Source organism: Leuresthes tenuis, unplaced genomic scaffold (assembly GCF_036924035.1).
Source record: "Leuresthes tenuis unplaced genomic scaffold, fLeuTen1.0.hap1 SCAF_18, whole genome shotgun sequence".
Lineage (NCBI taxonomy): Eukaryota > Metazoa > Chordata > Actinopteri > Atheriniformes > Atherinopsidae > Leuresthes > Leuresthes tenuis.
The window spans coordinates 9,005,485-9,018,057 of NW_027325372.1; the positions used below are offsets into that span (position 1 = coordinate 9,005,485).

Consider the following 12,573-nt stretch of genomic DNA (forward strand, 5'->3'; position numbering starts at 1 on the left):
AACCGCACTCAGCAGAAACCATCCACGAAAGCCATTTTCACACGCGCGTTAGATTCCTGAAATGTTCTGGAGCTGTGTTACAGGGAGATGTCATCTGCGAATGAAAATGTCTGCATCATTCACTACGGACGGGACGTATGCCGAGTTTCCATGAAACCCCCCCACTCAAGTAAAATCTCTGCAACATCAGCGTGTGAAACAGCATCTCCAGCTGGAAGCTTCTCATTGTGAAAGTCTAGACCAAAGTGTTACTTTCAGGAGAAAATCTCCAGTGTTAGGTTTAAAAATACCTGTATGTTGAAAATTGTGAACAATCTGCATGCAGAAACAGTAACAACTTAGGATATTAGTCCATGAGGAAAATTAGAATCAGCACAGCCCGATAACATGCGAAACACATCAGACACTATTCTACTAAATCCGCACAGTTTGTGGCGTTTGCGGACTGCAGAACACGTCTGACATTTCGGTGCCTGTAAATCCAATCATGGTCGTACAAATTGCCTGCTTGTTTAATGTAATGGTTCGCTGCGAGCACTTTGAAGCTCTGTGCAGAGAGCAGCAGCATTCAAGTTTTCATACAACAACAGCACTAATCAAGTGTGTCGGAGAATGATGGCCCCTTACAATCAGCAAACGGAGAGCATTAAATTTTAAAATGCACATTTTCTCCCTTCACTATTTAAAGGATGAGGGAGTTGAGCATAATGGAATATAGGCATTAAAACCCAGAGCCTGGCATGTTGCTAATGTACACAAAACTCCAGCATTATGGTCGACACCTGCGTTGAAGAATTCTCCAGAGTCAGATTGTTATACAGTGATATTCAGCATGTTGAGGAGTATAACACGTGGGGGCAAGAGATGATACCACGCTTACCGTTTACCACTTCAAGATTAGTCAATATTCAGATCAATTTCGGCTGCAAATTTCTGTTTTGCTGCATGCATTTTTCAATTAGAAAGCACTGAATTTACTGTTCTGCTCACTTCCGTCTACATCATGGCTCTGTTCTGTGGATTCAATAGACAGATTTTGAGAACAACAACTGTAGGCTACTGGTAGCTGCAAGGGCTTTTACACTTTTGAGCATCAAAGACCGCTTTTGCTCCCTTTTCTGTGACACGTTGCCAAAGAGCTGCACTTTTCTAGCTCTCCAAGTGTGGAAACTGGTGCCACTTTCCAGCGGAAATGGAGACTGCCTCAACAGCTGCTGTACAGTTCAGAAAAATGCCCTCGACCGACTTTCTTATAAGAACCAGGTTTAAAAGGGACATGTGGTGCGCAACATCTTCTGGACCCTGCAGCACCCCGCACAGCCCTAATCCATGACCCCTGGCTATAAAATGCAATTAAGTTATGAACATAATTGAAGAGGTAAGTGTCACCCTGAACAAGATGGAGCACCTGTCCTTGAAAATTAATAAATCAATGCATCAGTCATGCTTCCTGGCTGAACGCCACGGTGAAAAGGGAGCACTGGGGGAATGACGGTGCAAGCAGGCTGCTACTGGAGAGCCCATGTGACTTTTTACAAAGCGGAATAATCCTGCATTGTAATGACGGACTCGCCAGACCGGATCAGTTGGCTTCCATATTTACAGACGACCAGAACAGGCTCCAACTTTTCAAGAAACTCGGGTCGTCCAGCTGGCAAATTTGTTTGGTCGTCGTGAACGACTCTGTAGCAAATCATGTTAAGCTTACAGAGGAAAAGCATCTATCCCTGCAAAGAAACGGCCCCGATCAATCATATCGACCACCCACCCTCATATAATCCCCCGATAAAACATGTTAATTTCCCACTCAGCCGGTCACGTGCCTTCCTTCAATCTCAACCAAGTCGTGCATGTGCTGAAGACTCCCCACACGGCTGACAGCAAACATTAACCTGGATTTCTTCGGAGAAATGCCAAAACAGCAGGAGGCGAGCAGTCCAACCGAACTAGTTAGCTAGTTAGCTGCGTGTCACTCGGACCTTTATATTAAATGTCAAGGTCTCACCAACAGACACCCACATTCAACATTTGTGCCAAGGACATCCAAGAAAAACCCTTTCATTGGTCATTAGGGGCAGACAACTGTTCATCTTCAGTACGATGCGCTTGTTAACGCTAACATCTAAATAAAGTTGAGCAAAACTTAACATCGTTGTTAATGTGCTAACTTTTAAAGGGTAGACTACAAAAATAAATCAATAGACGTTGTAATTTATTAAAGAGAAGAAGAAAAGGGGGGGAAAAAACAACACCAAGAGGCGATTTAAACCTCTTTCATAGACATTGTGAGCAACTGTTACACGCAAATTGACCTGGTTTGACAATCGTTAGCTAGCTCACCATGGATCAAACTCGTGGATGATGCTCTCGAACCGGATCACCGCGAAAAGTCTGGAGCTGAATCCTGCGAGACAGGCCAGAAAAAGAATGCTAAACGAGAGTAAAGACTGCCACCCAGCTGGCTGTGTAAGCCCACCAGACAGGCCTCCTTTGCCACCTCCTCCACCCGCGGCGCTGGGTCGGCTGTTCCCGTGCACCGACCCCCCGGAATTGGTGGACGCTTTGTGCTTGCCGTCGCTGGATGCGTGGTGCTCCGCCATTTCTGCGTGTGGTGTCGGTTGGATTTGCTAGAGCGTCCCTCCTGCCACGCTCCCGTGTCTCCCTCCACTCCGTACTGCCGTAAACTCCTCTCTTTGGTGCCCGCTTAGGTTTCTTATCTAAGGAGTCTCCCGACTGTCTTGAATGTATTTCAACTCAGTCCCGCAGCCGTTACATCCCTGCCCGGATACTCTCGTGCCACATAGCAAGGCTGCAACAGTCAATCCGCTTCACGATTGAACGCCGGTTGAAAGGGGCGGGAGGAATATGATGGGCGGGGCTTTAGAAAACTCTTGTGGCCTCTCACAGATCGACAGGTACGAGAAGGCGGGGTATTACCCATTTAAACCAATCAGAGAACAGACCGGTTTAGATTGACAAAGAAGTTCACCAATGGAAGCACACTGAAATACGGCCGTTACAGATGATTTTATGTTAGACGAAATCTAATCATTCTGCTACTAACTATCAATAAAATTCCATATCCAGTGAAAGTTAGCTCTGTAGAGCTGATGTAATCGTGTGAATACCGAATATCAAAAAGTAAATCAAGTGCTTACAGCGCAGTCTAGCATGATACAGTTTCCGTGCTATTGAAACCTATAACCAGGTGTGTGAAGATAAATGTCCTCTTTGGGTGCAATATTCTGTTGCCCTTGGATGTTCTGGAGAGAATGGTGAAGAGGTAATAAAGAGCTATCTGTCTCATCATTACTTTGTCCTTCAGCAAAGGCAAGAACCCCCCATTCATCAAGCCTTGGAGGCCTGCATTGAAATAAAACTCCTTTTCTAAAGTTTTTTTTTTGTACATTTATTCTGTACTTTTACTCTTTGATCCCACTTCTGGATACAATCACTGTGGATTTATGTGGGGTGTGAACCAGTCCCCAAGGAAAAAGAACAGCAGTCCAACATTCCTCTTCGGTGTTATATCAATAACAGCTTTGTTCTGAAGTCAGCATAGACACAACACATTTTACTAATCCCCTGTTACATTTGTTGCACCCCCCGCTTTCTTTCTAAAATTACTTTTATTTACATTTTTAAAAAAGCATCCTACTTTTTTTGGAAACAATGCTGCTTTTATGTAAATGTTGCCTCAAATAATGTGCTCTATCCTGTTCCAAGAACCCACGTGGAACATTATAGAAGCTTATTTCTAACCAAATTACAGGATAATTTAATCACTGACCACTAAAACGTTATTCAGAATTCGAAGTAAGTATGAATGATTTGTGCATTGCACCTGATTCGGAGCCCTATTTGAGAATTTGAGAAAACTTGGAAGTTAGTTTGAGCTGGTTTACCGAGGCTATGGATCGAGGCTATCTTCTAGAGGAGAGTGTGATGAAAATACAGTTTTGGAGACACAGGGAGATGGAAGCTGATATTAAAGCGGAGTAATAGGATGATTATAAAAATTGATGGGGTCATCATGGACAGTAGATGGTGTGTCAGAAGTGGATACGCTCTCTGAGTTCATGCAAATATCACCAAGACTGAAGCTTAGTAAAGCCAGGCAGTATCACAGGCATACGCTGCAGCCAGAAGTCCAAGAGATACATTTAACAGAGTGTGATGCATCGTGTTGTACAAATACATGTCCCACACACACATATTAACACAATACGTCTGAATACGTCTCTGTGTGGGCCTGCAACAGCATGTTTGTGCTTACACATATTGACCCAGCATCTCAGTCAGCGGTCATGGGCATGCATTGCGCCATGATGACCACTCTATTCCTTCACCTTTTCCACTCTGCCTTCAAATTCTGAATGAATGACCTTTGGAGCAAAGAGAAATGCAGACTGTGAAGATTGCTTCAGTCGTATCTATTGTTCAAAGGCCAGGCCCAGATGAAAGCCAGCCAAAAAGTGTGCTGTTGCCAGGCAGGGCAGCTTTGCTTTCTTCCGTCTCTTGAGGCAGACTTAAATGTTTGTATTTGCTTTGACTTGACTGAGTTTTTTTTCTACTGAGAACACAAGAGACTTGCAGAGCATTTGCTTGGCATTCTTAGGCATCTGCACTTTTTTATCTTGCCGAAAGCCAGTTATGCAAAAGAGCTTAAGATGCTTGGCAGGCACCTTTCTCTTTGTCGCCCTGCTCGCTTTGACTGCATGTCATAGCTAATCAAGATGAATAAAATCATTTTCACACTTTATGCCCACATCTATGTTCTTGAAATGTTGCATTCAGCAAGTTCTGAAAGCAAAAAACACACATGTTATCATCTTGCAGCAGCATTTACTTCAGTAGTTTAAAATCCCTCAGTCATGCAGTGCATGGTTTTATGCAGAATCCTGTCAGAGATGAGAGTAAAGTAGATGCACATTTTTGAAGGAAACCTCCATTTCAATGCATGCTCTAGAGGGGAAGTGCACATAAAAAGGGAAGCTGTGGTTGCGATTTTCTCTTAACACAGATGAAGAGATCTCTCACAGTACCTTCAAACGCAGTCTCGAGCCACATTGCAAGCAAATCTGAAAAATAACATAGAGAACTATTCAACCATGTTTTATCTTCACCATACACACGTCTTCCCACTGAGGGTGATTGCCGAAGGCTGGAGACCATTCCCAGCATGCGATCGTTGGAAGACAGAAAAGCAACAATTGATTTCCAATCCATCATATGGGGGCCAAACCCATTCATACACCTAAGTAGCATTCTCACTTCACCAGCCTCATGTCTTTAAAAAGCAGAAAGTGTATCTAAAACAAGGATTTACTAATCCCAAAACTAAAGCCCAAGGACAAACTCATCATGCTCTTCTAAGAAAAACGTTTGTTCATTGGGAGAATTGGACATTTTGAAAATTACACTCATTCGACTCTACTGTAACCCACTGTAAAAGGATGATTAGCCTGGGGATCACCACTGCACACGCTGATCTGCAACACAATCATTAACAGAAATGAGAGCACTTAAAGAAAACCACTAAGCATCCCAAAGCGCCCAAACATTATGAACAATTTATTTACCTGTAGCCAACAGAGTGCTGCGCAGTCTTTATCAATACTCTCTAAAAACACGATCAGCACAATTATAATAGGCTCCAGGTTGAGTTTCATGAGTTGCTGGAATAATCATTCAGTTGACATTATCCTTGTAATTCAGGGACAAAGAGTTTAACGTGACATCAGAGTTCAGTGACTTCATGAGTGTTTGAGATTAATCAGAGAGAGAATGACCTGATTTAACTTCTATTTGGTGATGTAAGGCCTTTCACTAAATTCTCTGGGTTAGCACACACACACTATTTCACAATGAGCACCCATTTTTCCAACAGTCAACAGGGCACAGGGAGATACTTATATCTAGTAAACATGGACCCAGTTCAGTTCTCAACACATTTGCATGATACTCCACAACAGTGCACAACATGTTCGTTTTGACTTTGATGGAGGGTGTGCCGGCAAGGGATCGGACACTCGGGTTCATGTAGTGTGACAGCACAGTTAATCTCAATCCAGTGTGATTATCTGAAGCATTGCATTACTCAGCTGTTCATGTGCACCACGCGCCGTCAAGCCCCGACTAACTCTTTAAAGAAAATTGTTTGTTGTGATAAAATGTGAAACAGGGCGATGTGTGGCTGTGTTTCGCTATAAGCATAAGACATGATCTATCATCCAAGAGATCAGAGGGATTTTGCTCAATTTATAAAGCTGCATCTGACTGGAGAAGCTACTGCATTCATTGGAATTTGTGTCATCTTTTTAAAGCACGAAGAAAATGATTTCTCCATCAGCCGCTGGGTTAAAGACAGTTTGGGACTGATAATGTTTTTCCTTTTTTTTTTTGTTATTTGATTATAGGAAGACCTTAAGACCTTTGCACATATCCAGAAATGGAATAAAACAATGAATGCAATAATCTTGTCAACGAGGTCTTTCATATTTGAGTTTAGATCAAACAAAAATTAGAAAATAGCGTTCTATGATTTAAACATGTTCAAATTGGATGTAATGACACAATCACAAAATCCATCAATTGAATTTCTAATCAGGGTTTGAATCAAAGTAATTATCCCATGGAGTTACAAAGTTATTTTACCACTGACTTATTGCTTGTGTATTCACGGGCCTTACATACAAATATGGAGAGAAAAAAACACCATCCTTTAATCAATTTTTTTCCTGAGTACAGCTCTCAGTAACAAATCAACAAACAGAAATTGCCTGAAAACATTCACAGCTCACCACATTCATCAAAATTGATCCTGACCTGTCGACACAGCTGAAAGCTCCTGCAGTCTTCCTTCAAATTCTGTTGATATTCTGCTCAAAAAGATACATACAAATGTATCACTTGACAAAGCAAGAGGAAGAGATGGAGACGGATAAGAAAGAAATGAGGAGGAGTTAGGCTTGTTAGACTCTGAGAAGCTGGCTTGTATGGCGACATCCTCAGATTAGTAGGTGCTTCATGGACATTTCCCTGACCATAGGCTTTGAGTAGCCTGTGCATGATGTCCTGTGAGGGTCTTGCCTTTCGGATATGAGAAATGTAATGTGTTGAAAACTGTTGATCTTGGTGGGACACTATTATTGCTGGTGAGAAAAAGTATTATTCATATGTTGAAAATTGAAAATTCCAATTTCCAAGCTGTCTCTGTTTGAGAGATGATCTTTCTGTCACTTTCCTGAGTGGCCAGAGTAAGCTTTCTCAATTTATGTGGGATTCCTTCAGTGGCAGCACTAAAACATCTGTGCTGAAATGAAAGCTGCAGCACTCAGAATAAGGGGAACATACATGTGAATCACCTTAATGATATTATTCTCCTGCGGTCATGTGGCATGTCTGCCCTGTTCTTTCAATCTCATAAAGTGATTGCGCATGTACAACCCTGTGTCCAAAAACAGCTAAATTTTAAAAAAAAGGAAATACAAACAAATGAAATTATTTGCAAAAAAATTAAATCCTACACTCAACCTGAAATTGGATAACGTCAACAAGTCCTCCCCCAAACGTCCTCATGTAAGGTTTGATCTAATAGCAGCGATCCACAATTGCATAAGAAGATTAAGCAACCTCTCGTGGACGCGAGAGCAACAGCATGCAAAGTGGTGTCTATTATGGTGACGGCGCAGTAAAACGCTGTAAAAAAGTTATTTTAGAGCCTCACCATGACTGTTTCCTAAGCCAGCGCGAATAGTTTTGATTTATAACCGTATCTAAGCAATGTTATTGCCTAAAGAAGAAGGAAGTAACAACGTTTTGTCATAACTGTTGTGTTTACATGTAACCAGGGCAACCAGCAAAATGGCGTCCATGAAAGTGAAGGCCGTGTTATAAAAAAAACAAAACTTTTTTTTGGCCCCAGCCGTGAAAAGTTTTCTAACCCTAAGCTTGTAAAGTTATCATCTAAATCCAACTAGGCAGTGGCGAAGGTGTTTCAGTAGGTAAAGTGTTGATTTACTCCTATAAGGACTCGAGCTCTGATGTAGTTCATGGGCTGGTACTTCCCTCCACTTGTTGGGGCGGTACTTTAGTGGACGCCATTGTTGTGCTCAGCTAAACAAAGACATTTTCGTCTTTGTTTAGCTGAGCACAACAATGTGGTTGGAGGATTTGCAAGTGCTAAGGGACAGAGGAGCCCCATTTCTGTAGATTTAAATGTGAAATATTCTGCAGTGCTTGGTTATCATTGTCAAGATGATGCACCCTGACTATTTGACTAAAACCTTCCCTCACCACTGACATTGGCTTTTGAATTCCACCCTAATAATGAGCCAGATGGCGCCCCTCTATAACCCAGAGGATGCTGCATGCGAGACTGAAAAAAAAAAGGAATTTCAGATTTTGATTTGTCGGACCACTGCACATTTTTCCAATTTGTTTCAGTTCATAAAATATTAAGTGAGCCGTGAGAAGGCTATGGTATGGCCATATCTTGTTTATACACAGTGCATGGTAAACATTTAACATGCATTGTGGATGAGAGCTGTTTTTACTGACAGCGGTTTTTCAAAAGTGCTCCTGAGCCCAAGCAGTGATTTCCACATCAGAATCAAGTCTGTTTTAATGCTGTGCCGCCGGAGGGCCTGAAGATTACAGCCATTAACTGTTTCCTCCTCGTCCCCTTGAGTTTTTAGCCGACAATGTGTATCTTTTAATGATATTATGCACCACATATGACAAAATCCTCAAAATCTGTGCAATATCTGAATGTCTGAAAAACTGTGAGGATATATTTTTGTTTTTTTTTATTTTTCCTTACCACAAATTCGACATTTTTGTGCAACCATTGTGTCATGTAAACACACTTTCTTTAAATCAGAAGCCAGCTCTCTTCCTTTTTTCCTTCTTTCTCATACCATGGCGCAATCTGTAAATGGTGGTTCAATACCAAGTGGTCCCTCGGTCAGGAGCATGCATCTCTGTGCTGAGTCTGTGTCCAATCGATTCTCCTCCTGGTTGCCCTCGATCGCTCATCTGACAGAGCACAATTCACGCCTTTCACATAAAGTTAAACTTAGCTGGCCTCTCCAGTGAATATGTGAGAGAAGAGATTGGGGGGGGGGGGGGGGGGGGGTAGTGACGTTGTAGGAGGGGCAAAGGCAGAGGCAGACCAAAGCACATGGAGAGAAGAGATAGCAGGGTCTCTGTTGGCTCTCTGCTGCCCGTTTGTTGTGTTCCATGTGAAGACATCAATACGAAACCAGAGTCAGGAGATGCTTAGCTTAGCACTCAGGAGGAAACAGCTATCCTGGCATTCTCCAAAGTGCAAATAACTGCTTACGTGCACTTCTAAACCTCACCACCTAACATGTTAAATCTATGCCTATAAACCCATATGCAAACAGAAATGTGAATATTTAACTTGCGAGCTTTGGAGCCGAGAGGGGATTTATCTATTTGCCCCCTTATTTTGTAATAACTAGTCACTATGCTGCTGATACCAGAAAAACAATCAGTAAATTCTACATGGACAAACTGAAATGAAACACAGATATAATGATTGATCACACACTACATTTAAGATGGCTTGCATCATCTCTGTTGGCTCAATAGAACAGCTTCTGCTGGAGAGGAAATTGCGACATATCAGTCAAGTTCAGGTTTTGTCACAACAAGCAAAAAAATCCAACAACGTATCCTTCCAAGAAAAACATTTTCATATCAAACATTCTGCCCTTTGTGACACAGCTGTGTTTGATCTTGATATGGTGTTCTTTTTTATTAACACCTTTAAAAGGCTCATAGGAGAGCGCATAATGACTCCATAGTTCATACAGGCGTAAGGTAATTAAAGTAATATCAAAACTATAAAGTCCATTTCCATTAAACAAAACTATCTGAGATGACAGCAGGGGTAATGGCTCCTTATACTCCAGCGGTCTCATCTCTCCATCTCTCATCCTGGGCCGCCTGCTGCTCTTATCTCGGCTGGCACATCGTTCCCTGGACAATTTCGGCACATAATTGAAGCTCAAAGCTCAAAAATGTTCCTGAACAATCTGACTCCTGCTGCCAATTCCATAGCTGCATGCATGCCCCAAGAACTGCTTTGCAACACGCCAAGTGAACATCCAAATCATACGGGTATTTGGAGAAGTGGGGAAAGAATGTATAAATGACTGTGGGGGTCGAGGAACTGGTGTCTGACGTTATCTGGACCCACACAGCTGAGACAGGAAGTGATATCGGAACGAGGAATAATTTGTCTTCCTTGCCATCCCCTACTGGCGCTCAAAATATTGTTTTAGCTTTCACCAACCAACACACTCCTCAGCAGCTTTGATTGATGTATGAGGCGTCACCATGGCAACAAGCATGTGGGTATGATAATTGACTTTGGCAGAAGAGTATCTCCCTCTGGATTATTAGGACCACCTGAGGGCTGTGTGAGCGTTTGCTTCTTTGCGTATACTTGCACGCAGTGACGAGTTGTTCCTGGCTAACGGCTCGGCCTGCTGCTGCTGCCCACTCGAAGGGTTAATCAGGTTAGAAAGTATCAAGTATAGAGCAGCTGACACGGACCCATGCTGTGCCCGCAGGTGTGGATTTTAACCAGCATTAATGCAGGGCTGCACACTGCCGGCTGCTGGAGCTTACACCTACAGATGCATTTTGACAGGTGAGTGATAGCAAACGCTGTGAGAAATCAAGGGAGACTGAGCAAAGAACAAGACAGAGAAAAATTTAAGTAATGTTTGCCATCAGCAACTGATTAAATGCAATTAGGTCTTACTTGGATACAAAATTACTCAAATGTTTGGTGACTGGTTATTTCCACTGAGTCTAAGTAATGGAATGCCCTGTCAGCCATGCTGAGCTCAACCCCTTCATTCTCACTGTGCGCTTTTTAATTTTTTTTTTAACCCGAAAAGCATAAATACTAGCTCTTTGACATCACCACTTAAAAACCCAGTAGGCTGCAGAGGCCACAAATGATGCCTTTGTGTGCTGCGTTCAGTGGAACCACTGCTCCCTCTCCTGGGTAAAGGACGAATTGCAGGTGATAGGGACATTTAGGCTCCTCTGAAATCTCTCTTTAATGTTGCCCTGATACAGCGAACACTGGGGTGATGTCACAGCGAAGGATTTGTTCTAAATGAACATGCGACTGTGATTGATACTAACACAAAAATGGAATCTATCTTTACCATATTGCCGCTAAGGTCAAAACTGGGAGAATCCATTTGCAACACACAGCAATATTAACTGCAGTGACAGCATCAGCTGTAAGAGGATTATTGTTGATAGATTTAATGGCTTAAACTGTAATTAACCTGTTTGGAAAAAAAAACACCTGGGAATACAGACTTCTGCTTAAAGATCTGTCTGTTTCTGATAAAAGCTCATTTGCATTTATTTTAAAAAAGGAAAGGCTTTATTCTATGACTGACACTGATGATTTCACAGCATAAAAGAAGTGGTCCACAAGGTATCTAAAGACTTCCATTTTCTTTGTGACGTGTATCTCCCCTTTGAGAACCTCTTTGTTGCAGGGAAAGCAGCACTGGTTTATGTGATGGTGAAAAACGAATTTAAAATGCCCTGTTTGGAAATCATCCATCATCAGCGTATGTATCCTACAGCAGTGTCCAGTGTGTCTGTGGTGCAACCCACACAATGAGCACTTGTGGCATTATGTAAATAGAGCTTTTTTTCTTTCCTTTTTTTAGAAAAGATAATAACTCAGCCCACTGAAGCTGAAAAATCTCTCTGCAATTGTTCCCAAGTGTGCATTTGTTTCCCAGCTCATGCGTTTTCACATCTTCACAACTACAATCGTGGTTGAGGTGGTCTGGATCAAGCAAACACAGCGTTGATGCAGCAGAATGAGTCGTGGAGAGGAAAGCTTTAAAACACGTCAGACAGAAGAAAACATAAAACACATGAATGCACATCTCACTGTGTGCACTGATCTAAAGTTCAGTCTAAAATGTCAGGTTTTCCCAGTTGCTAAACGCAATGCAGGATCAGTTGTGATATCCAGTGAGTGAATTAGAAGCAGCTGGTTGTTGAGACACACAAGCAGACAAAAAGTGGCACAGACATGCCGGCAGGAAGCCACAGACAGACACAGTATGAGTCAGCCATGGGCTCTGGATGAAAAGTTTCTCAAACACTGCAGACGCTCATCATACCAAACTTTGAGTGGACCTGCTGAATGCCTTAAGCTTATTCAATACAAACACATACTGCCAGTGTAAAAGCATAAAGCTCCATCTGTCAGTCGGCAAAGAACTGCCACTGCAGAGATGTGTGACAACTCAGAGATTTGTCATATTTTGGCAAACAGCTACATCTGGGTCTCTCTGTGTGTTCCTCCAGGCACAGCTTCCTGGCAACTACCTGACACTCGTCACCAAGCTAGCTGGGTAACACCTCGGGCAAATCTTAGCATTGAGTCAAGTCATCTAGTTTGTCTCATTTTATAGCTTAGTTTTAAACCTTTTTTGCTCATTCATCATCACCTTCAACAAAATGCCATTAAATCTCGGTGTTTGCGTTTGCGTT

The 12,573-nt window shown here is 42.3% G+C and overlaps 2 protein-coding genes across 2 annotated transcripts in view; one reads left to right on the top strand and one right to left on the bottom strand.

Annotated features, from left to right (window-relative positions):
- Positions 1-2,850, bottom strand: part of LOC140274854 (dolichyl-diphosphooligosaccharide--protein glycosyltransferase subunit STT3B) — a 70,215-nt gene extending 67,365 nt beyond the window's left edge. Inside the window, exon 1 of the mRNA XM_072370231.1 lies at positions 2,341-2,850. Within this exon, the coding sequence (XP_072226332.1) occupies positions 2,341-2,600 (260 nt within the window). The 5' untranslated portion in view covers positions 2,601-2,850. The remainder of the gene's footprint in view (positions 1-2,340) is intronic.
- Positions 1-12,573, top strand: part of LOC140274859 (palmitoyltransferase ZDHHC3-like) — a 350,244-nt gene that overhangs the window by 193,345 nt on the left and 144,326 nt on the right. The gene's annotated exons all lie outside the window — the stretch shown is intronic.